The sequence below is a fragment of the Schistocerca serialis genome, chromosome 1, assembly GCF_023864345.2.
Source record: "Schistocerca serialis cubense isolate TAMUIC-IGC-003099 chromosome 1, iqSchSeri2.2, whole genome shotgun sequence".
Taxonomy (NCBI): Eukaryota; Metazoa; Arthropoda; class Insecta; order Orthoptera; family Acrididae; genus Schistocerca; species Schistocerca serialis.
Window position 1 is genome coordinate 94035476 of NC_064638.1, and position 26366 is coordinate 94061841.

A 26366-nucleotide genomic window follows, 5' to 3' on the forward strand; every position below is an offset into this window, starting at 1 on the left:
GACAGATACCTTGTAATGAGTTCAAACTTATTATTGACAAAGGACTGTCATTAAAAACCTCACAGTCAGCTGTTACTTGGTATACTGTGTGATGTGACATATCACTTTGGTAAAGGGATGTGTCACCAAGCATCTGCCTGACTGTGACAGTTGAGAGTATTTTTATTAAAGTAGTTTACAATCAAAGACTGCCTGGAAGCTTTGTTATTGTTTGTGCAGTAAACCGTTATGGTAGGATGTTGTGCATCTCCAAAAGGGTGAGTGCAGGGGGGGGGGGGGGGGGGGGCAACAATCAACAATAGTAGTTTACTACACACTGCGGTACCTGCCAGTTAGCAGTTATTCCGCACTTCAACATCCCAGCTCAGAGAAGGACACACTATCAAATAAAGAGCATCTCCAAAAGGGGGGAGTGCCGGGGGGGGGGGGGGGGCAACAATCAACAATAGTAGTTTACTACACACTGCGGTACCTGCCAGTTAGCAGTTATTCCACACTTCAACATCCCAGCTCAGAGAAGGACACACTATCAAAAAAAGAGCATGTCTTGACAGTGCTGCTGATTTCACCAAAAACAAGAGAAAAAGACTTAGCTGTTAAATAGGTGTTAGCATTCTGTTGTTATGTCTTGAGCTGTCAAGTGGATATTTAGATTGAAGTTGAGAGATTATTGCAGTGTTCCTTATAAATAGATATTAATCTGAAGAGTTATTGTATTTGAAACCTGCGCCTACTGCAGAATTTCCAAATGAAGTTTGAGCTTCTCCAGATCTTCTCCGGTCATGAAAAAATAAAATGCTGAGCCAACTAAAGTGAAGGTGATATCTCAGGAGCAAATTAGTTATCTGTAATTATGGGAAAATCTCAGCTGATTTCCTCCTTAATTAACTCTGATATTTTTACTTTATCTCACTCTTGTCATGTTACTAATTTTCGTTTCACTTTCCCATATGGTGCATTCGTAAACATATGCTCCTTGGTGACACATTTGCATAACACTTGTACGAAGTAATCTTTTCTTCACAGTTTTTGCCAGGACCTCAAACTTCAATAATCAGTAGGTATCTTAGATTTATGTAATATACATTTACAACACTTCACAAATCTTGCAGTTTTACATTTAAAGGGGAGAGGGCGGGGGAGAGGGGGAGGAGAGGGAGAGAGGGAGAGGTACATGAGGAAGGGGGGGGGGCCTTGAACACAAAAGGACTTCTTTTCTCTGATATGCAGTTAAATTATATAAAATATTTTCATCTGAGTATTGTCTTTTACATAACACAAAAACCTACAAGACACAGGATCATATTCAGGAGCTATCCAATGTCTGTCTTGACACTTAAACATTGTTGCACATCATATGACTTAATGCTGCTGTACTTTCACAGAAAAAGTTGCACACACTACAAAAAACATTGTTTTTCAAAATAAACTGAGTACTGCAAACAATGTTCTCTAGACTGACTGGCATTTCCAACAGTTACTGCAGGATTTATTTTTCAGTTCAACGTTTCGTAATATACCTTTCTGATCAAGATGACCTAGCCTACCTAGAAACGTGTGTCCTTTATGTTGGGTATTTAACTTATTACCAGTTCATTACAAAGGGAAGAGATTATTTATCCTAAATGAAACCTGAAAAATTTTTGTTAACATGAAATGATGCACGTACATACATTCATACATCAACTAACCTGATTGCACGTTTAACTGATATTGTTTGGTACCTGTACTCTACAACAGTCAGTAAATAAGCAGGAAATAGCAGGCCACACAGAAACAGATGCTGTACTTTCACAGCTGTTATTCCTAACTACAGATTCTGGCACAACTGTTCTTCTTGGCAGTATCTGTCTTTCTTTTTTATGCTTCTCTCCTTTCACATGACCTTGCACTGTGTGGTGCTATTTGTAACTTCAGACTTTTGGGCACAACTGTTCTTGGCAGTTATTCGTTTCTTTTTAGGCTTTATTTGCTTTGTATGGCCCTGCACTGCCTGGGAATTAACAAGTTCACCTCCACAGCTGTTATTTGGAACTTCAGACACTCTAGCATAACTGTTCTTTTTGGCAGTTTTTCGTTTAATTTTATCATTCTTTTCTTTTGGATGATCATTCATTGCTTGGTAATTAACAAGTTCATCTTCACAACAATTATTTGGAACTTCAGACACTCTGGCACAACTGTTGTTCTTGGCCGTTTTTTGTTTCATTTTATGCATCTTTCCTTTCGAATGACTATGCACTGCCTGGTAATTAACAAGTTCACCTTCACAGCTGTTATTTGGAACTTCCAACATTCTGGCACAACTGTTCTTCTTGGCAGCTTTTCGTTTCTTTTTATGCATCTTTCCTTTCGAAAGACTATGCACTGCCTGGTAATTAACAAGTTCATGTTCACAGCTGTTATTTGGAACATCAGACATTCTGGCACAACTGTTCTTCTTGGCCGTTTTTTGTTTCATTTTATGCATCTTTCCTTTCGAAAGACTATGCACTGCCTGGGAATTAACAAGTTCACCTCCACAGCTGTTATTTGGAACTTCAGACACTCTAGCATAACTGTTCTTTTTGGCAGTTTTTCGTTTAATTTTATCCTTCTTTTCTTTTGGATGATCATTCATTGCTTGGTAATTAACAAGTTCATCTTCACAACAATTATTTGGAACTTCAGACAGTCTGGCACAACTGTTCTTCTTGGCCGTTTTTTGTTTCATTTTATGCATCTTTCCTTTCGAATGACTATGCACTGCCTGGTAATTAACAAGTTCACCTTCACAGCTGTTATTTGGAACTTCCAACATTCTGGCACAACTGTTCTTCTTGGCAGCTTTTCGTTTCTTTTTATGCATCTTTCCTTTCGAAAGACTATGCACTGCCTGGTAATTAACAAGTTCATGTTCACAGCTGTTATTTGGAACATCAGACATTCTGGCACAACTGTTGTTCTTCGCAGTTTTTCGTTTCATTTTGTATGCCTTTCCTTTCAAATGACCATGCACTGCCTGGTAATTAACAAATTCACCTTCACAGCTAACATTTGGAACTTCAGAAACTGTGGCACAACTGCTGTTCTTGGAAATTTTTCGTTTCCTTTTATGCTGCTTTCTTTTCACACGAACAGGCACTGCCTGGTAATTAACAAGTCCATCATTGCGTGATGTACACTTAAATCTCCCATTCTGGTGCCTTACAATACCATACAGTTCATCACCTGCATCACACAATTCCTCTGAACTCTGACCATTTTCATATATGATAGGAAAATCGGGAGCTCTTTTCTTTTCTTTGTTACCAGTGTTTGATCTCCCTTGTAATGATCTATCAATCTCCGAATCACAAGCGGTGAAAGCAACAGGAGATTCTTCACCACTGGAAGATTGAATTGAGTGGTAAGAAAAGGAAGTGGTACAATCAACTTTTCCTCCTAGATATCTGCGAATGCTATGATCTTCATGAAGAACACTGCCAATGTCTTCGTACTTCTCTTGATTGCTAGTCTGACTTCCCAAACTTTCCAATGGGAAACACTCTTCAGTGTTTTCTCTCTGAGTAATCGTATCACCTGGTTCATCATAAGCATTGTCTCTCACAAGTCTACTTGCCACAGAAGCACTTTCCTCATCACCAGCAAAACAAACTGTCACTCTATTATTTCTAGTATCACATGATGTTTGATCTGCAGTAATATCATTATTACCAATGGGAAAAACAAATAAATTTTCAACTTCATTTGAATCTTGTATTTCTGTTTTTATGTTTTTTGGCCGGTGTATGTCTGACTTCGGCAACGGTGACTGTCTAGTTTCTTCAGTATCCTCTGATTCCAAATTCTTTGACTGCATATTGATTCCAGTCTCTGAAGTTAATGAAATGCAACACTTGGTGTTATCAGAATATGGCACTTCCATTTTTATACTTTTGGTCTCATGTCTGCCTAACTCAAGCACATCACACTTTCTTCTCTTTCTACCTCCTTCAAACAGAGCAATCTCCATTCTTTGTTCATACGATGACAGAGTTACATATTCAACTCTAAGTCCTACAAGTTCTTCACTTAACTTGTTCAACATTATATTAACATTTATTAATTTGTGATATATTTTAAAATTTGTTTCCTTTTTCCCAATGTATGGTAGCAAGGCATCATAGTTCCGCTTGCAGCATGTGAAAGTATCATCCATCAGGCTTGCTAATTCAGCAACTGATATTTTTAAATCTTCTATTGTTTTTATGTGACTCATTCTGTCGAATAACAGAAATGGCCCTGTGCAATGCAGAAACTGAATCCTGAAACAAGAAAAAGATTTTTTAGAGACAGAATTCACTGTGACACACTTCAATACTACTTCACTTGCAGAATTATGATGCGAACCTTAAGGATGAAAGTAGTTTTTGCATGATGTGTCACTGCCAAGTAACATAGCTTGACAAAACTTGGACCATATGCATAAAGAACTGTATAGTACAGAGGGTAATGAGACAAACAGAAATGAGTCTTTAATGACAATACTGATACTGAAGTCACCATTCGTAATGTTCCCCTGGAGATTACAAATGTTGCGACATTGGTCTTAATAGGGACTGCAATGTATGATCTGCAACTTGCTCCCATGCTGGCCTCAAGGTTGATAAGGAATTCTTGTGGTACGACGTTCAACTCCTCCACTAGTGTGGTTGACAGCTGCTAGATGCTCATTGGTATACATGGACATGCTGCAAAACTCTCACCAACGCATCCCACATATGTTTGATGGCAGTTAAGTCAGGGGAATGGGCAGGCCAGTCCAATCATTGAATATCCTTTTGTTCCACGAGTTCCTCCACTTACACTTTTCAATGTGGTTGTTCACCGTCATCCATAAAAATGAAGTCAGGATCAGATACACCCTTGAAAATATGCACATGGGGGAGGCGCACATTGTCACAGTAACGTTGACTAGTGAGTGTACTGAGTTCAAAGATTTCGAGATTAGTATGCCCATGCAACGTTATGCCTCCCCAAGCCATAACATAAAAGAATCATGTACAACAGTGTTGGATGTACACTAATATGGCGACACGTGGGAACATGTAATGCAGCCACGAACATTGTCAAACATGATCGCTTTGTTGGTCCAGGTATTATATTGTGGGTAGGCATAACATAGCATGGGCATATTGAGCTCCACATCTTTGAACATGGTTCACTCACTGGTCAGTGTTATTATGACACTGTACTACTCCTTCATGTGCATCTTTTCAGGGGTGCTTTTGCCCCAAATTCATTTTTATGGATGACAATGCGCAACTGCATCAAACAGCGCAGGTGGAGGAGCTCTTGGAATGAGAGGATATTTGGCAAATGGAATGGCCTGCCCATTCCCTCAACTTGAATCACATGGAGCACATGCAGGATGCATTGGGGAGAGGTATTGGAGCATCTTCATGGACAATAACAACCATCAAACAGTTGTCCACCATGCTGGTGGAGGAATGGAATGCCCTGCCACAAGAAATTATTATGAACCTGGTGGCCAGCACAGAAGCACGTTGCAGAGCGCACACTGCCATCCATGGGGATCACACACCCTATTAAGAACCATGTCCCATCATTTGTAATGTCCAGGGGACCAATGTGGATGGCGGTGACTTCAGGGATGAATAAGTACCTGTGACAACGAATTACCAGCTGCTGTCAGTTAGCATGTTGTTGTACATAGAGCAAAGTTCAGAATATGATCTTAAAAGGTGTCACCGTAGTGTAATTCTTTCGTAAAATACAGATGTTAGAAATGTACTTGACAATGACACTTAGTCAAAATTAGCTAATTGCACAATTAAATAAACATCCCATTATACATTTATTAAACTTCAGTGTAATTACTGTTTTTGAATAAAAGTCTCATTTCTGTTTGTCTCATCGCATATTTATTTCAGTTATCTTCTGTAGTACACTGTAACAGTTCCTTTAACATATGGTCCAAGTTTTATCGAACTCTGTTAACTCGCAGTGATATCATGCGAAAGTTACTTTTGTCCTTAACTTTTGTGTACTAGTGTATTTAACATTAACTATTGTACAGTGACATGAAATAAGAGAAATGTGTACACAAAAACTGATCAATATGAAATAGAGTACAGGAGGTGGTGATGAATTTCGGATGCTCAACACAGCATATTCATCATCACACTTACTGGGTATCACATACAAGCAAAATTGCTGCAATGATTCCTGAGGAACACTTAACAGATTTTTTTTCTGGAATGACTGCCTTTGTCGACACAGAACCGTATTTCATCACAGACAAAAATCATTTTCAAGTTATCTCATCATGTATTAAAGTCGAACAACCATTTGGAACAACTTCCTTACGAAACACTAAACTATGACACTGAAAATATTCTTCTAGCAATTTCCATAGGGTGAATTTAGCGTGTCCAAAAGGTACATTACAATGCTCAAACTGCATCAATGTTTTCTCCTATTTTAAAACATTTGTTACAATGTCACTACCTAATGTCAGATAGGATGGTGGACAGATCTCCTGACACACTGAGGGTTGCCCTTGTGCACCATATGAAATGCATGTAGTAAAAATATGTTGCATTAAAATGATATTTCATGAGCTTCAGATATTTCATGAGCTTCAGATATTGGTAGATTATCCTTCTGGAGGAGAAATTTTGTTTCTATGGACAGTGTCCAGTCCCTGATCTGGGAAGCATTATTTCCTTAGATCAATGTGATGCAAGGATAGCCACACATGGGTGGTCGATTTGATTGACTGCTGTTTTGTTTACCATCTATAATTACTAATCTTCTCAATGAAGTATGACCCTTCCATCAAACAATGAGCATGCTATTGAATAGTACATTAACTGCAAAGACAGAAAATGATAGATAAATACAAAAAGCAGTCCTGCCAAAGTCAAATCCGTCAAACAGAAATACAAAATGATACCAAAAATAAGTGTGTGCATAAGAACTCTACACTCTACAACATACCCAGTGCCTCCAATGACATCACAAAAAAACCCAACAAGCCTAAGCTCTGCACATAAATATAAAATATGGAAGTAGAAAATGCTATGAAAAGGACAGATTGTTACTCGCCATACAGTGGAGATGTTGAGTGACAGTCAGGCACACACAACTGCTAAACAAGTAAGCTTTCAGCCAAAATGCTGCTTCTTAGCAATCCCATCCTTCTTATAACATTGTCATTATTCCATCCTGGACTTTCCGCTGTTTAACTGGAAGTTGGTGGCATACAGTAAGAGGAAAGACAAGGTCACAGCTATGCAGGAAAACAAAAATGAGTTTTTAGTAAGTGATGACTTACTGTTGGAGGATATCACTCTTCCCAACTACAAAATTGACATGTGTCTTGAAATTAGAATGCAACAACTCAGCAAACATTTTAAAAATATTTTGTTGCCTTCAGTCCTGAGACTGGTTTGATGCAGCTCTCCATGCTACTCTATCCTGTGCAAGCTTCTCATCTCCCAGTACTTACTGCAACCTACATCCTTCTGAATCTGCTTAGTGTATTCATCTCTTGGTCTCCCTCTACGATTTTTACCCTCCACGCTGCCCTCTAATGCTAAATTTGTGATCCCTTGATGCCTCAGAACATGTCCTACCAACCGGTCCCTTTTTCTTGTCAAGTTGTGACACAAACTCCTCTTCTCCCTAATTCTATTCAATACCTCCTCATTAGTTATGTAATCTACCCATCTAATCTTCAGCATTCTTCTGTAGCACCACATTTCGAAATCTTCTATTCTCTTCTTGTCCAAACTATTTATCGTCCATGTTTCACTTCCACACACTCCATACAAATACTTTCAGAAACGACTTCCTGACACTTAAATCTATACTCGATGTTAACAAATTTCTCTTCTTCAGAAACGCTTTCCTTGCCATTGCCAGTCTACATTTTATATCCTCTCTACTTCAACCATCATCAGTTATTCTGCTCCCCAAATAGCTGCTTGCTCAATATACAGATTGAATAACATCGGGGACAGGCTACAACCCTGTCTCACTCTCTTCCCAACCACTGCTTCCCTTTCATGCCCCTCGACTCTTATAACTGCCATCTGGTTTCTGTACAAATTGTAAATAGCCTTTCGCTCCCTGTATTTTACCCCTGCCACCTTTAGAATTTGAAAGAGAGTATTCCAGTCAACATTGTCAAAAACTTTCTCCAAGTCTACAAATGCTAGAAATGTAGGTTTGCCTTTCCTTAATCAATTTTCTACGATAAGTCGTAGGGTCAGTATTGCCTCACGTGTTCCAACATTTCTGCGGAATCCAAACTGATATTCGCTGAGGTCGGTTTCTACCAGTTTTTCCATTCGCCTGTAAAGAACTCGCGTTAGTATTTTGCAGCTGTGACTTATTAAACTGATAATTTGGTAATTTTCACATCTGTCAACACCTGCTTTCTTTGGGATTGGAATTATTATATTCTTCTGGAAGTCTGAGGGTATTTTGCCTGTCTCATACATCTTGCTCACCAGATGGTAGAGTTTTGTCAGGACTGGCTCTCCCAAGGCCGTTAGTAGTTCTAACGGAATGTTGTCTACTCCCGGGGCCTTGTTTCGACTCAGGTCATTCAGTGCTCTGTGAAACTCTTCATGCAGTATCGTATCTCCCATTTCATCTTCATCTACATGCTCTTCCATTTCCATAATATTGTCCTCAAGCACATCGCCCTTGTATAGACCCTCTATATACTCCTTCCACCTTTCTGCTTTCCCTTCTTTGCTTAGAACTGGGTTTCCATCTGAGCTCTTGACATTCATGCAAGTGGCTCTCTTTTCTCCAAAGGTCTCTTTAATTTTCCTGTAGGCAGTATCTATCTTACCCCTAGTGAGATAAGCCTCTACATCCTTACTTTTGTCCTCTAGCCATCCCTGCTTAGCCATTTTGCACTTCCTGTCGATCTCATTTTTGAGACGTTTGTATTCCTTTTTGCCTGCTTCATTTACTGCATTTTTATATTTTCTCCTTTCATCAATTAAATTCAATATTTCTTCTGTTACCAAAGGATTTCTACCAGCCCTCGCCTTTTTACCTACTTGATCCTCTGCTGCCTTCACTACTTCATTCCTCAGAGCTACCCATTCTTCTTCTACTGTATTTCTTTTCCCCATTCCTGTCAATTGTTCCCTTATGCTCTCCCTGAAACTCTGTACAACCTCTGGTTTAGTCAGTTTATCCAGGTCCCATCTCCTTAAATTCCCACCTTTTTGCAGTTTTTTCAGTTTTAATCCAAAGTTCGTAACCAATAGATTGTGGTCAGAGTCCACGTCTGCCCCTGGAAATGTCTTACAATTTAAAACCTGGTTCCTAAATCTCTGTCTTAACATTATATAATCTATCTGATACCTTCTAGTATCTCCAGGATTCTTCCATGTATACAACCTTCTTTGATGATTCTTGAACCAAGTGTTAGCTATGATTAAGTTATGCTCTGTGCAAAATTCTACCAGGCGGCTTCCTCTTTCATTTCTCTCCCCCAATCTATATTCACCCCCTATGTTTCCTTCTCTCCCTTTTCCTACACTCGAATTCCAGTCACCCATGACTATTAAATTTTCGTCTCCCTTCACTACCTGAATAATTTCTTTTATCTCATCATACATTTCATCAATTTATTCATCATCTGCAGAGCTAGTTGGCATATAAACTTGTACTACTGTAGTAGGCGTGGGCTTCGTGTCTATCTTGGCCACAATAATGCGATCACTATTTTGTTTGTAGTAGCTTAACCGCATTCCTATTTTTTTTTTATTCATTATTAAACCTACTCCTGCATTACCCCTATTTGATTTTGTATTTATAACCCTGTATTCACCTGACCAGAAGTCTTGTTCCTCCTGCCACCGAACTTCACTAATTCCCACTATATCTAACTTCAACCTATCCATTTCCCTTTTTAAATTTTCTAGCCTACCTGCCCAATTAAGGGATCTGACATTCCACGCTCCAATCCAGAGAATGTCAGTTTTCTTTCTCCTGATAACGACGTCCTCTTGAGTAGTCCCCGCCCGGAGATCCGAATGGGGGACTATTTTACCTCCGGAATATTTTACCCAAGAGGACGCCATCATCATTTAACCATACAGTAAAGCTGCATGCCCTCAGGAAAAATTACGGCTGTCGTTTCTCCTTGCTTTCAGCCGTTCACAGTACCAGCACAGCAAGGCTGTTTTGGTTAGTGTTACAAGGCCAGATCAGTCAATCATCCAGACTGTTGCCCCTGCAACTACTGAAAAGGCTGCTGCCCCTCTTCAGGAACCACACGTTTGTCTGGCCTCTCAACAGATACCCCTCCATTGTGGTTGCACCTACGGTACGGCCATCTGTATCGCTGAGGCACGCAAGCCTCCCCACCAACGGCAAGGTCCATGGTGGTAGGTTTAAAAATATAGTACATGCAAAACAAGCAATGGCAGAACTGGATTTCAAACCTAAACATAATTACAGAGGTGTCTTTGTACATGCTGAAATGAATTTGGTGAGAAACAGTAACTGCGAAGAACAAACTACAAACTATACAAGAAACATGGTTCATGTGACAAGGAGTGACTACGTGGCATCCAAGCTCATACTTCATGTAATCACAAAAAGTAGGTCAGTGAATGACAAATATAATTCCAAGACAAACTGTTCTTCAGAACAATGTGACTGTTTTAGAGCTATATTCACTGACCAAAACAAATTTCCATGTGATATTGCCCAAGATCGGATGGGATACATTTAAACTGAAATTGCCCTAGGACATATAATGATACAGCCGTCCCCAAAATTCATACGAAATGTCTGATACCACATTTTTATATGCATCTGGATAATTATTGGACAATTTAGTGCTTCCTAGGGACTTGTATGTGTGTCTATATGTATATCATTCTGTCCAATCTGCTAATAATACTTGATATTAATTGTGAAAGCAAACAGAAGGTTGCGGAAAAATGTATATTGTCATAATTATCAAGAGATTGTTGTCATTAACAAAATTACATACAAATGCTGGATTGAATGTATAGTAAAGAAATTGAAGGCATAAATATTTGGCAGAAAATGTTAAAATACTGTGGAAGTGTTGGCATAGGTGGCCGGTGCCTACAATTACAATTGAGTAACGAGTTAACACAAAGAAGCTCATTATCTTGAAATTCAGTTTAAAAGTTATTACAAAGCGACGTATTTTCATTTGTTATTTATTTTTATGTCTTCCTGTGCAATTAGTATCCTTCGTAATTACATTTCTAATTAACTCTCCAATTGTTTACATCTCACAGTTTTCCAACTGCAGAAATTGAGGCCTTATTCGTACATAATTCTATGTATTTAATTGGATAAAGCATGAGCTCTGTACTATCATTACGTGTTAGGAAACAAATCCAAACTGTAATTAATTACGTAACTAAAATAATATGAGGGGCACTATTGTAATAAAAGTTCAGAATGATTTTCTTATGGAAAACTAAAGATATTACTAGAGATGATTGTAATTCAAATATTGTATTTTATACCTTATTCAGCTGAACATCAATTTCTTTATGTTTTGTAAATTTAATTGCAGCATTGAAATTATACAAAATTAATAATGGAATATTTTGTGAGCAATTGTTAAAATTCTATATAAAGGAAAGCAGCGAGGCTGTGTGGCAGTCAGTTAATTGTTGTTGAGTCTGCTAGAGAGTTTGATTGGAAGTCAAAGAGATCTGTGAAGTCAGTGTTTTGTTTACATGACGAGTGTGCAGTTTGGATGTCAATTAATGTCAGTAAATCTTGTTAAACATGAAAATTTCGCATTCATTCATCAATGGACCAGGCAGAAGAAACTTAAGTTAAGTAACATTCAACATGAATCATTACATTTGGTGGAGTTGAGCTGTGACTGATGTTTGAAATGTGGAAATATGTTTAACAAGTGACTGTTTCACGTGAACGTAAGACAAATGCCAAGCATAAATTGTCTTGAAAAACTTTGTTTTATGGCCACACAGAACGAATGGATGTTGCCCCATGGGAAGAGTTAGTGTGGATAAAAAGGACCAAATTCTCGAACAGAACTGTCACCCCATCAGATGAGTAACAGTTCATTTTCTTAAGGAGTGTTTTTGTGAAAGTGACAAACATTTGTGTGGGAAGTTTTATATTTTACCATGGCCGATAACGACAAGGTAAAAATAAGTGAGGAAAAACTTTTAGGTTGCAAGCCAGTGGAAAACACTTCAGACCTAGGAACAAGTATCAGTGAACTATCACCCAGTAGTATTCAAAGTGTAGATCAAAGCTTTAGTGAAGAGGGGTCCAGTGAAAATGTCAGCACAAGTACTCCAATTGCACAGGGAAGAGTAGGTGGAGATGATTTGTTAATGTTATTAATGCAGCATGTGAAAGAAGCGAAGGAACAGATGAGGCCAGAAGTGAAGGTACAGATGGGACAGATTAGACAAGAAGCGAAGGAACAGATGGGACAGATTAGGCAGGATACTAGTAAGATAAGGGAAATCCAGGATGGTTTGGCAGTACTAAAAATTACTGTTGAGACACAGCAGGGGGAACTCAGTACTTGTGTAGGAGCAGTAGAAGGAAGGTTAGAAATATTAGAAACTAATTTCAAACAAGAGTTGTCCAAAAACAAGGAGAGATTCAAAAAACTAGATGAGCGCGTAGAAATAGAAAATTATAAACTTAAAGTAGAGGTTGTTCAGACTAGGAAGAAAAAGTAGAAATTTACAAAAGGAACTGAGCTAAAACTTACAGACATTTCCAATCAAATAAGTAATGTAGATCTAAAGTGTGATGAAAAAATAGATTTGTGTAAAAAGAATGTTATAGATTTAAGTAAGAAAGTTGTAGAATTACAAGTGGGTGTAGCCCAAAGAAATTTTGCTAACAATTTTATTGTGTATGGGGTGGCATACCTTTAAAATGTTTTTCCAGGAGATGGGAAATTGCATCCTATTGATTTTTTTACACCATTGTCAGGATAATTTTAGTAATGACATGACAGACAATGTTAAAATTAAATTTGTTAAGCGGTTTTTGGATGGAGAAGCAATCTCATGGGCCAATCAGAATGTAAATTCTACCATGTCACATGATGAATTTGAGAGAAAGATCTTAAATAAGTTTTGGTCAGAATCTGAGCAAGCTAGGATTAAAAGTGAGCTTTTGAATGGTTGAATGCATAGGGAAGGTGACGGTAGTTTCAAGTGTTTTTGTGAAAACCAATTGAGAAAACTAGTACACTCAGACAAACCTTTTGACAAACTAATACAAATAGATGCCTTAAAAAGGAGGATTCTGTTACATATTTGTCATGGTGGATCTTTTTTCAAAAGTCATTTAACTATGTGCATTGAAGAAAGCAACAAGCAAGAGCATCATTTTGAAAATTAGAAGAGACTATTTCACATAGGTAGGCAAACCGAAGAGCATACTTTCTGACAATGGAGCACTATTTACTTCTAAGCTTTGGAAAACATTTTTTGAGGATGAGAACATAAACCAATTCTGATATCTGCTAATCACCTAACAAGCAATCCAGCTGAACGTTACATATGAGATATAGGGAGATTATTTAGAACTTATTGCAACAAACATCATGTAAGTTGGATAGAGTATGTAGACAGCTTTGAAAATATACTGAATAGCTTACAACATTCATCTACTGGGTTCTGTCCATGTGAAATAATGTATCACGGGAAACCACCAAATCTGATCAACGACTTAATTGAATTCCCAACATGTAAGGTTATGAGTCCACAGGAAAGAGAAGAAATAGTCAAGAAAGTAATGGAACAACAGGGGAAGAAACTGAGAAAAAACAAACATTATGAGAAGTTGAAACCTACATATTTTAAAATTGATGATCTAGATCTGGTGAAAACACATGAAAAATCCAAGGCTATAAATAATGAATTAATGAAATTTATATCTAAAAACACAGATGATGTGACTTATCGAACGAAAGTGCTGGCAGGTCGATATGAAATTCTTTGACATCTATATTGGTCCATTCAAAATTCAGTCCATGCCACACCCAAATGCATACAGGTTAGTGTATCCAAAGTCTGGAAGGTTATTTGGTCTACATAACATAACTGAACTGAACGCCTATAAGCAAGTGCCAAACACCAAGAAAAAATAAGATGATGTAAAAGCCCTCAGGAGGACACATCCTTGCATCAAGTGCGTGGCGAGCACTAGGTCTCCGAGCTATGAAGCATTCTATTTTCTTCTTTTCGTTTTCGGATGCTACATCTTTTACTCATCTATAAACCTGTAATGAAGTTCTCTCTTACTGACAATACTATCCATTCTCTGTAGTGTATGTTTTCTGTATGTAATATGACTATTGAGTGACGCTACTTGCAATAGTTTTTGATGGAACTGAACAAAGAGTATGGAGATATTACTGCAGTGTACATTGGTTTTGTCAAAGGACGTGCCTGGAACATACTCAGTTTAAGACCCACTATTGTTGAATTTTTGAAGGAAGAAGGAAAGCAAAAATGAAAATTAGAAGATCTGGAATGAATCATAGACCTTGGATTTTACATAGTGTTGACTGCAGACTGCCCTCAGTAAGACATTGCAAGGTGAGAAGCAACTTATTTCTGATTTCATGGCAAAAGTGGAAGCATTTAAAAAGTAAATGGAATTGTCGAAGGGACTACTTCTGATGAGGAACACTGTCAAATTTTGAACAATCCATTGTGGCATTGAAAGAATTACAGAAATAGCTCATTAAACATTTGAGAACACTGCCAGTCTTGCATTTGTTTTTTGTTTTTGAGTGTGTTTACTATTTCACTTTAAATCACTCCATCTGCAGATGTAACTGGTTGATCTGCAGTGTAATTCCTGTTTAAAAGGCAAATTCTTTTATGGTAAAACTGTCCAGGAGTTCTATGTTATTTTCCTCGGAAAGAGTTTCTACGTCTCCATAATGATGATGTAAACATGATATCAACGTTTCGATCAACATATGTGCATGAAAGGCTTTTTTTTTATTCCGAAAATAAATACTTGAAGATTACATGGCAACATGAGTGATGAAAATCTGTGAAACTCTGTGTATTTGTATGCATGCCAACAGATTGTGCCAGATATACATTTTATTATACATCTTCAACTCGCCAAAAATAAGCAAATGGTACTAAAATTTGTTTTGCTTGCGATCTTTGTTGTTATGAAATGTGGGATATAAAACAAGGCCACATGCTGTGCTTTCGCAGTCCCCTCCCCCTTTTCCTCTCAGACAACATGGTGTGATTAGAGGAGAAGTGTGCCCTCAGGCGAGAGAGATTTGCCGGTGTGCACAAGCATCACACATGAGCAGTCCTTCATTTACCCCACTCTGAAACAGTGTGGGTGGGCCATTAAGAGATCACCAATATCCACACAGCTAAGAGGGTTCACTGGAATAATTCCCTTGGAATTGCATCATGAAAATAAAACCTTAATGACTGTAAGAGGGAACAACAGTGTCAGAATGTCTTTACTGTTGCAAAGAGGAAAAAAGTTGTTCAAAAATGTATCTGTTGTGTTCATTAATTTTTTAAGAGGTTTCTTGAGTTCCAGCATACAATATTTAATTTCTCTAGATGATAATCTATTAGTTCTACAGGATTTTGTTGTAGGTCTTTTATTATCTGTATTGTTTCTTGTCACTTGAAACATGACGTCTGTGCCGGCTAATAAATGTTTGTCAAGTGTTATTGTGTTTAGTGTTTGTTTCTTCTCTTAGTTTTTGGCCTGCTGTGGCAAAATGGTGATTGAAGACTTATTCTGTTCTGTTATAGTCTTTTTGCTTGTCATAAGCTGTATGAGCATAGTGTAGAAAGTTCCCTGAATGGAAAGAAAGGGAACAATTTACCCCAGTGAAGCTGTTACAGCAATGAGAGTTGTGCTTGGGTGCACTTTGTCTTCAAGAAAAATGACTTTCTTCCTTGTCAGACCTGGTCTCTCTTTTTCTGTAGCTGGTTCTGGAGGTTAGCGTAGTATTTTTCTGCAGTTCTTTGACCATTGGGAAGGCAATTTATTGGAAGAATCCCTTTCACATCCCAGAAAGCTGATGCCATGGCCTTTCTGGCCAACCATATTGCCTTTGCTTTCTCTGGTGGTGGTGAATCAACATTGTTCTACTACTTTGATGGTTGTTTTGTCTCTGGGATTTCATGCGTGGTCCCAAAGCACTGCAAAAAAATCTTGTTCATTGCTCTGAAGACCAGTCAAATATTGTTCAGACATTTCAGTTCTGATGCATTTCTGATTCTTAATGAAGTGGTGTGGCATCCCTCTGATAGATAATTTTCTCATATCCAATTCCCTGTTAGTATTCTTCATTAAAGAGAAAATATTTGGAGGTCAGAAAGTGCCTGAAAAGGTCGATCGTCTTCTCATCAAATTTCTGTGCAATAAGCTCAACTGACTCTCGAAGAGGCACCCTGGTGAATAATGAAACAACGGCATAACTCACCAGGATACCCTAGTCTTTCAGCTTGAAGTTGTCCAGACATTTTATGAAATCCACAGACTTATGAACGTGATGGCCAGCAAATATGTAGGTGCCCTAATGTTGCTGACAGTTGACAGTTGGGCGTAATGGCACCCCTTCTTTGTAGACTTCAGGGAGTCCATAAAGTCTTGGCGATTCAGGTCCTTGAGATATAAATTTCTTGGCGACATCCTCTGGTAACTCCGCGTCCTTGAGAAGAGTCCTAGTCTTGTTCTCCAACTTTTTTGTGGGATCAGCATTGATCTTCCTGTAAGATTCATCATTTAGAAGGCTCTGCAACTTCTCAATGTAGTCCTTATGGGAAAGAACAACCGTAGCATTGCCTTTGTCAGCCGGTAAGACAACAATTTCAAGACTTTGTCTCAGGTCTCGAATGACTGCCCTCTCCCTGCTGGTAATATTCGACTTGATCGGTTTAGTTCTTGTCAGAGCACGGCAGGTTTCCCAGTGTGCTTCTGCGAGTAAATACAGAAAATTTACTATTCACACCACCAATTTCATCACATTTCCCAAGGCTGCATGTTCAACAAAAAGTGCTTCTTGGTGTACAGAACAATGAATCCCATACAGGCTGTCTATTTATCCTTATAAGTTCTAGCTCTTCCATTGTCAACTAAATCTTTAAATTCTTTCTGCATGGCATTGTGATGCCATCTCCAAGCAAAGTTGCAACACCTGTCAATTATGCAACTACATAATCGATACTGAGAGTTCTTATCTTCCTCCTCTGTAATTCCCATTCATTTGTAAGGGATCACAACAATAGATCACTACACTGCCCTCTTTTTGTACAAACAGCCATTGGACCTGTGAGCTTCCTTTATGCCATGAACTAGTAGCGAATGATACACAGCACTTTCACCATGATTCTACCAAAATAAAGACAGTTGTGCCCACCAAAATAAGCTGGACCAAATGCTGAAAGGAAATGTTCAACTGCAAAGCTAATAGAAATGGTATGCTATACCAAGAAAGACTTTGCAAAGCAGTGACAGGCCAAGTCTCTAAACACATGCACAGCAAGACTCTGTAGCCAGATCTGCACCTCATCACCTTGTGCCTACACAAGCCCCCCCCCCTTCCACTTCTAAAACAGCTAAATATTTGTGACAATGAAGAATATAAATGTCACTGCTGCTCGTTTCACTCACAGCAATTCAAGCTGTCCTCTTAGGTCTCTGCCTAACCACACCCTCAGAAATTGCAATATATTTGGAAATAAACAGCAACCATTTGTAACAAATGAGGATTTAGAGACAACATTGCTCCTCAATTTTATTTGCAGCAACTGAAGCTGTACTCTTAGGCTGTTTTCTAGCAACAGCCTCAGAAACTGTGACAAATTCACAAACAAAGGCCAAATATCTACAACAAGTAAAAACACAAGTGTCATTGCTGGTCCAAGAATCTGTTACAAACACAAACAAGGTAAAAAAAAAAAAATAAAGCTTAACATATAGTAGGGCACAAACCTACCTCCTCCTGTTCCGTAACTCGACATTTCTAGTCACAGGTCCACACTGAACGTGGGCAATCTCTAAGAATATTATCACTGATGTTAGGCTTTTACCGCCAATTCATCATTAACTGCCATTTAATTACAAGACACCCTACCAAGGGTGACATATTTGCGATAAACATTCAATGCATCAAAACAACGGTGAGGTGCACATGCTGGCTACAGAGCCTTGTGCACACAGGCAGAATATTGTACATGGGTGAAGTTTAGCATGCTTGTCCAACCCTGGTTTAGATATTTGTTTTCATGTTAAATTCCATGGTGTTACCATGAACAGCTAGGGATCTATAAAGTCCAGAGAGGGAGAGTCCAGCTTACCTGATTAAACATTACACAACTGAAGTGTGGCATGCTCCCCAGAGGTTGCACAATAATAACTGTCTAGCCCAACAGTCATCACGGTGGTTGCTGAAGGAAGACCAGAGCTTACTGTTAGAGAGGACTGACAGTATTTGCCAAATCTGAACTCCTCCAATAAAACAGTTCCCTGAGATGCTTGCCATTTGGCCTGACCTATCTGGCCTGTGGACTATCGAAAGACACATGTGCGATGAACTTAAGTTTCTGATAAAGTTTCTCAAAATTGTATGTAGTGTCTAGACTCCAGTGCAAATTTTTAGGCTGAAGACTTTAATGCACTGCAAAATGATTGGCTCATCCTCGTCAAATGATCAGCTAGCCACAGCTATCTGCTATATTATTTTAATATTCTTTCCACTATTCCCTCTTGGTCATAAATTTCGAAACTGACATATGTGATTTTTTTAATCTCTCTCTCCAACATCAGCACTGGCCATATTAGTGGTCAAACTACAGTTTAACTGCATTTGACCAATGTATTGCACTCTGCCATTCACTTCAGCTACAAATTAACCGAACAGATTATAGTCCACTTCATATCTTTTTTACTTTCACACATTTTTATGTCAAATGAGTCCATTTATAGTTCACTACCTGTGGGGTAAAGTGTACTACAATGTGACAGCAGTACGCTACACAGTGATAGCATCCTCCCTCTTCCTGAGATCTAGGTTGTGGTGACAGACTGATCTGAAGTGTTTGTATGGTCTAGATTAAGCAGAAAGATGATAATCTCGTTGTGAATTCGCAAAGCCAACAAATGAGACTGCAAAGTAAAGACTGTGGTAATAGATTCACCTGTGACACTGACTGATGTCTACAATTGTGCAATATTCGATACACTTTAAAATGTTTTTGCCAATTTCAGTGCTTATGTGGCATTGAGCAAAATCCCTATTGTGACTGCATCACTCTTGGTGATGTGCAGCATTCCACATATTGCTCCACAGATTTAGTCAGAAACATTTGTTAGGTGAGCCAGATTAATTCTCTATCCTTTACAAATGTAAAATCAGTCTAAATAAGGGTAGCCAGTCTCTGACCTTTGAGATAGTCAAAAGTCAATAATTAAAACCCAATAAATATCTAAGCACTTTCAAAAAGATTCCCGGGTTCGACCACACAGTTTGACACAGCACTCCTGGTGCTTTCCAATGATGATCTCCACAACAAAACAGGAATACTGAGAGAAAAAGTTAACTGAGGAAAAGTCACAGAAAACAACTCACTGAAATGTGCATGGAAACAAATGAGTTCTATTAGAATCAAGTCCATCATTCTTATCGAACACCACCTCTAGCTACCTAAAGGCTCCACACTCTGGTGTGAGGCCATCTGTTACTGAACAGGCCTATTTGTTTGTTTTGTTTTGTTTTAGGGCGCAGGGCAAAAACAACTGGGAATATATATGCCCAAGTCAAAACTATAGAACACGAGGACAGAGAGGAGTTAAACAACAACTATTCGTCAATCCCAATTTACATAAGAGAAGACAGCTAGAAACAGGGATACAAGGATTAGTGAACACAGGGTTGCCGTAGCAAGACTGAATATTGTAACCCCCCCCCCAAACCCTCCAAAAATAAACAAAAATATATCTATTCAAAAAAGCAGATAAAATCTACTTGACGCCTTCCTGAGACACAATCTCCACTCCTTCCAAATTAACAATATGAGTGTAGACCAGATATGGCTTGAATTCAAAGAAAGTATCAGCAGCAATTGAGAGATTTATACCAAATAAATTAACAAACGACGGAGCTGATCCTCCTTGGTACACAAAACAGCTCAGAACACTGTTGCAGAAACAATGAAACAAACATGCCAAATTTAAACAGATGCAAAATGCCCAAGATTGGCAATCTTTTACAGAAGCTCGAAATTTAATGTGGACTTCAATGCGAGATGCTTATAACAGTTTCAACAATGAAACTTTGTCTCAAAACCTGGCAGAAAATCCAAAGAGATTATCGTCATCTGTGAAGTATGTTAGTGGCAAGAAACAATCAATGCCTTCTCTGAGTGACAGCAATGGAGATACTATTGAAGACAGTGCTGCCAAAGCAGAGTTACTAAACACAGCCTTCCGAAATGCCTTCACAAAAGAAGGCAAAGTAAATATTCCACAATTTGAATCAAGAACAGCTGCCAACATGAGTAACATAGAAGTAAATATCCTCTGAGTAGTGAAGCAACTTAAATCACATAATACAAGCAAGTCTTCTGGTCCAGACTGTATGCCAGTTAGGTTCCTTTCAGAGTATGCTGATGCATTAGCTCCATACTTAACAATCACATACAACCATTTGCTTGACGAAAGATCCGTGCCCAAAGACTGGAAAGTTGCACAGGACACACCAATATTCAAGCAATTACTTACAGATCCATATCATTAACATCGATATGCAGCAGGATTCTGGGACATATATTGTGCTCGAACATTATGAATTACCTTGAAGAAAACGGTCTATTGAAACACAGTAAACATGGGTTTAGAAAACATTGTTCTTGTAAAACACAACTAGCTCTTTATTCACATGAAGTGTTGAGTGCTATTGACAAGGGATTTCAAATCGATTCCATGTTTCTGGATTTCCAGAAGGCTTTTGACACTACCACAAAAGTGGCTTGTTGTGAAATTGTGTGCTTATGGAATATGTCTCAGCTATGTGACTGGATTTGTGATTTCCTATCAGACAGGTCACAGTTCATAGTAGCTGATCGAAAATCATTGAGTAAATCAGAAGTGATTTCTGGTGTTCCCCAAGGTAGTGTTACAGGCCCTTTGCTGTTCCTTATCTATAGAAACGATTTGGGAGACAATCTGAGCAATTGTCTTGGGTCATTTGCAGACGAGACTGTTGTTTATCGACTAATAAAGTCATCATAAGATCAAATCAAATTGCAAAGCGATTTAAAAAAGATATTTGGATGGTGCAAAAATTGGCAGTTGACCCTAAATAATGACAAGTGTAAGGTCATCCACATGAGTGCTAAAAGGAACTCGTTAAACTTCGGTTACGCGATAAATCAGTCTAATATAAAGGCCGTAAATTCAACTAAATACCTAGGAATTACTATTATGAACAATTTAAACTGGAAGGAACACACAGAAAATGTTGTGGGGAAGGCTAACCAAAGACTGCATTTTACTGGCAGGACACTTAGAAAATGTAACAGATCTACTAAGGAGACTGCCTACAATACGCTTGCCCGTCCTCTTTTGAATACTGCTGTGCGGTGTGGGATCCTTACCAGATAGGACTGATGGAGTACATCGAAAAAGCTCAGAGAAGGGCAGCACGTTGTTTATTATCGCATAATATGAGAGAGAGGGTCACTGAAATGATACAGGATTTGGGCTGGACATCGTTAAAAAATAGGCTTTTTCATTGCAACAGAATCTTCTCACGAAATTCCAGTCACCAACTTTCTCCTGTGAAGGCGTAAATATTTTCTTGACACCGACCTACATAGGGAGAAACGATCACCAAAATAAAATAAGGGAAATCAGAGCTCGTACAGAAAGATATAGGTGTTCTTTCTTTTTGCGCACTATACAAAATTGGAATAATAGAGAATTGTGAAGGTGGTTTGATGAATCCTCTGCCAGGCACTTAAATGTGATTTGCAGAGTATCGATGTAGATGTAGGGATGTGGAGAAACAGCTAGAAAGGACACCATACAACTACGGAGGTCTAAAAGTAAAAATTAAATGCCTTTCACCATACTGCTTTGACTGCTAAAAAGTAAAAGCAGTTGACAACACACCCTACATTTGCTAGAACAGCTGATAACTCAGACGGCAAACCCAAGCGGGAACATAAATGGTTAAAAATGGGCATTCCATCAGGAAGTGGCAGACAGTTAAAACTTGGGTGCAATGTGTACAAAGTGGTGGAGGAACATCACTTGTAAAATGACGATGGCTAAAGAGGCAGTGCCCAATACGCAACCAAGTTAATAATCCAGAGTTTATTCCCATGAAGGAAGGACCAATGGCGATGCCAAAGGGACACCATGTCTTGACAGACGGCAACACAGAGATCATTGGAGGAAATATAGGAACTGGTGTGCTGAGGTACAAGGACTGCAGGCTTGGCAGCAGCATCAGCAGCCTCATTTCCTGGCAGACTGACATGACCATAAACCCACATAAACATCACATTGGCTCCACTAAGAGTGAGCAAGTGACAGTTTTCCTGGACCTGTTGCACTAAGGGATGGGCAGTGTACAGCGCACATAGACTTTGAAGGGCGCTGAGCGAGTCTGAACAGAGAACACAATTGAAAAGTCTCTGTCACCGGATCTACTCCGTGGCCTGATACAGGGCGAAGAGCTCGGCTATAAATACTGAGTAGTGTACCAGAAGCCGATATTGAAAGGCACAGACGCCTATGACGAAGGCAAACCCGACACCATGGTCGGTCTGAGAGCCATCAGTGTACACAAAGGCACTATCGCAAAGTTCCAATGTGAAGGTTGTGAAACTGAAGGTGATAGAGTGAGGCTGGAGTAGTGTCCTTAGGAAGCGAAAGAAGGCCAAGGTTAACAAAGCACCCATAGCATAGTTTTGAATGGACAAGGGACCGGTACAAACGGAGGACGGTAATTCGATCTGCTCCCCAGGAAGTACCATTGAGGATACATACGACACTGAGGGACCACATACAGCGGGTTGCCAGGTAAGACACATGGGAGAACCAAGAGAGTATCCTATAAAGCATGAGCCCCAAGAATTTTGTAGTTTCAACTAATAGAAGAGCAACAGGCCCAAGATGTAAAGACAGTGGGAGAAACCTACTGCACCACCAGAAATTAATACAGACGGTTTTGTCAGTGGAAAAATGAAAGCCACTGTCGATGCTCCAGGAGTAAAGACGATCAAGACATTGCTGAAGATGCCGCACAGTGAGACAGGTCTATGGAGAACTGCAATAAACGGCAAATCATCAACAAAAAGGGAGCCAGAGATGCCTGACAGCAGATAGGCAATTCTGTAGGGTTAATGGTGTCAGCAAGAGGACGACACTCAGGATGGAACCCTGAGGCACCCGGGTTTCCTGGATAAAGTGTCTGACAAGGAAGAACCCAGATGCACCTTGAAAACTCTACCTTTTTAAAAATTCCTGAACGAAACAGGGCAGCCGGCCACAGGAGCCGCGTGTGTAAAGACTACGGAGGATATCAGTTCTCCAACAGGTGTTACAGGCCATCTCCAAATCAAAAAACACGGCCACAGTCTGAGATTTCCACAGAAAACCATTCATGACATGGGTGGACAAAGTAATGAGATGGTCAACTGCAGAACAGCGTGCTTGAAATCCACACTATGCAGTCATTAGTAAACTGCGAGACTTGAGCCACCATACCAGCCGGGCATCAATCATATGTTCCATCAACTCGCAAATGCAGCTGGTGAGAGAGATAAGGTGGTAGGCAGAAGGAAGATTTTTGTCCTTATTAGGCTTAGGTATGGGCATGACAGTGGCTTCATGCCAACATCCGGGAAATGTGCCTTCTGCCCTGATGCAGTTGTACGTATTAAGCAGAAATTGCTTGCCCGCATAAGAAAGGTGCAGCAACATCTGAGTGTGGACAGCACCTGGCCCAGGGGCGGAGGATGAAGATGAACTGAGAGCATGATCTAGCTCCCTCATAGTAAAGGCGACATTGTAGCACTCACGACTCTGAGAAGAGAAGGGTATCACCCGAGCTGCCTCTGTTTCCAATAGAGGAAGGCAGGGTCATAGTACGAAGAACTCGAAAAATCACAAAATGGCGGCCCAAGGGGTTGGAGATAGCAATAGGGTCCACGATGACATCGTCTGATACTGTCAGGTCGGAAACTGGCGAATGGATCTTGGTCCCAGAGAGCCGTCAGGGGTTGGCCCATACAACAGAGGAAGCGGTGGAACTGTTAAAAGAACTTGTGAATGAAATCCAGCTAGTTTTTTTTGCTACCCAGAAGAATGCAAGAAAACTTTGCATGCACCTGTTTATAATGAATGATGTTTGCCTTTGTAGGAAGATTGGTTTAAAGGCAGGAGAAGGGACCAAACTACGAGGTCATCGGTTGCTTGTTCCTTACAACACAATGCCACAAGTGTCAGAATAAAACGGACGAAACATATAACACAAAACGGAAAGAAAGGAAAAGCCACAAGAACGAAGGGAAGGCAACGAACACTAAAAGGAACAAAAGAGGACAAAAAAACAACAGAGAGATGCTAGAAACAGAAGAGAGTAAAACATGAAAGCAGATTACAGTGCCTGGCCAACCACGAGAGTAAAAAGGGAAAGCCAGCCACTCTGCAACACATTAAAAACTACACCCTAAAAGCACTAGGGTGGAGGACACAGAGGGACAAAGCACATGCGCTACAATCTACATAGAAGTATAAAACCCACTCTCACGGATAAAACGTAAAACTTGTGGAGGCATTTTTGCCCAACACCGAAGGCAGGAGGCTAGGAAAGTTAAAAGTCTGCCACACAGCGGCTAAAAGTGGGCAGTCCAACAAGATGTAGATGACTGTCATTTGGGAGCCACGGCGACACTGAGGTGGGTCCTCGCAATGGAGTAGGTAACCTTGCGTTAGCCACGTACAGCCAATGGCGGAGCTGGCAGAGGACAACTGATTCCCTGTGAAAGGCCTGCATGGAAGACTTCCACACATTCATAGTCTCCTGAATGACACGCAGTTTGTTGTGCGTGCTGTTACGCCATTCCATCTCCCAAAGCCGGGAAACCCTGCGGTATAAGACAGAACGCAGGTCAGCTTCGGAGATGCCTATCTCCAGAAGCGGTTTCCACGTTGCCTGTTTGGCTAGCCTGTCGGCAAGTTCGTTGCCGGGGATTCCAACGTGTCCTGGGGTCCACACAAACACCACAGAATGGCGGGACTGTTCCAGGACATAGATGGACTCCTGAATGGACGCTACCAGAGGGTGGCGTGGGTAGCACTGGTCAATAGCTTGTATGTTGCTCAATGAGTCAGTACACAGGAGACACGACTCACCAGGGCATGAGCGGATGTACTCAAGAGCATGAGATACGGCCGCCAGCTCTGTAGTGAAAACACTGTAGCCAACTGGCAAGGAATGCGGCTCAGTATGTCCTCCATGAACATATGCGAAGCTTATGTGACCATCAGCCATTGATGTAAACCCCTTCAGAGCCCCGGAACACGTCAAGAATCACGAGGAAGTGACAGCAGAGATGTTAACGGAGTCCTTAAGGCCATGCAAAAGGTCCAGACAAAGCTGTGGCCGAGATGGCGTATGTGAATGGACTGCAAGTAGAGGTGGTAAAGGAAAGGACTCCAGTTCAGAGAGAAAGGGACCGCATGCAAACCACAATTGTTAGCCCCGATCTGGGCCGCCAATGCAGGAGGTGGACTGCCGCGGGCAGGAAAAGGAGACAGTAATTCGGATGCTCAGGGGAACTATGAATGTGTGCTGCGTAACTGGCGAGCAGTTGCGCACGTCTGATCTGCAGTGGAGGGACACCAGCGTCCACCAGTACACTGGTCACCGGACTTGACTTAAAAGCTCTACATCTACATCTACATCTACATGACTACTCTGCAATTCACATTTAAGTGAACCACAATCATACTATCTCTCTACCATTCCACTCCCGAACAGTGCACGGGAAAAACGAACACCTAAACCTTTCTGTTCGAGCTCCGATTTCTCTTATTTTATTTTGATGATCATTCCTACCTATGTAGGTTGGGCTCAACAAAACATTTTCGCATTTGGAAGAGAAAGTTGGTGACTGAAATTTCGTAAATAGATGTCGCCGCGACGAAAAACGTCTTTGCTTTAATGCCTCCCATCCCAACTTGCGTATCATATCTGACACACTCTCTCCCCTATTACGTGATAATACAAAACGAGCTGCCCTTTTTTGCACCCTTTCGATGTCCTCCGTCAGTCCCAGCTGGTA

The 26366-nt window shown here is 40.0% G+C and overlaps 1 protein-coding gene across 2 annotated transcripts in view; it reads right to left on the minus strand.

Annotated features, from left to right (window-relative positions):
* Window positions 1-1235: 1235 nt before the first annotated feature.
* Window positions 1236-26366, minus strand: part of LOC126462614 (uncharacterized) — a 43233-nt gene continuing 18102 nt past the window's right edge. For both annotated transcript variants that reach the window (XM_050096087.1, XM_050096086.1), the window contains exon 2: window positions 1236-4286. In XM_050096087.1, coding sequence (XP_049952044.1) covers window positions 1877-4240 — 2364 coding nt within the window. In that variant the 5' untranslated portion in view covers window positions 4241-4286 and the 3' untranslated portion in view covers window positions 1236-1876. The remainder of the gene's footprint in view (window positions 4287-26366) is intronic.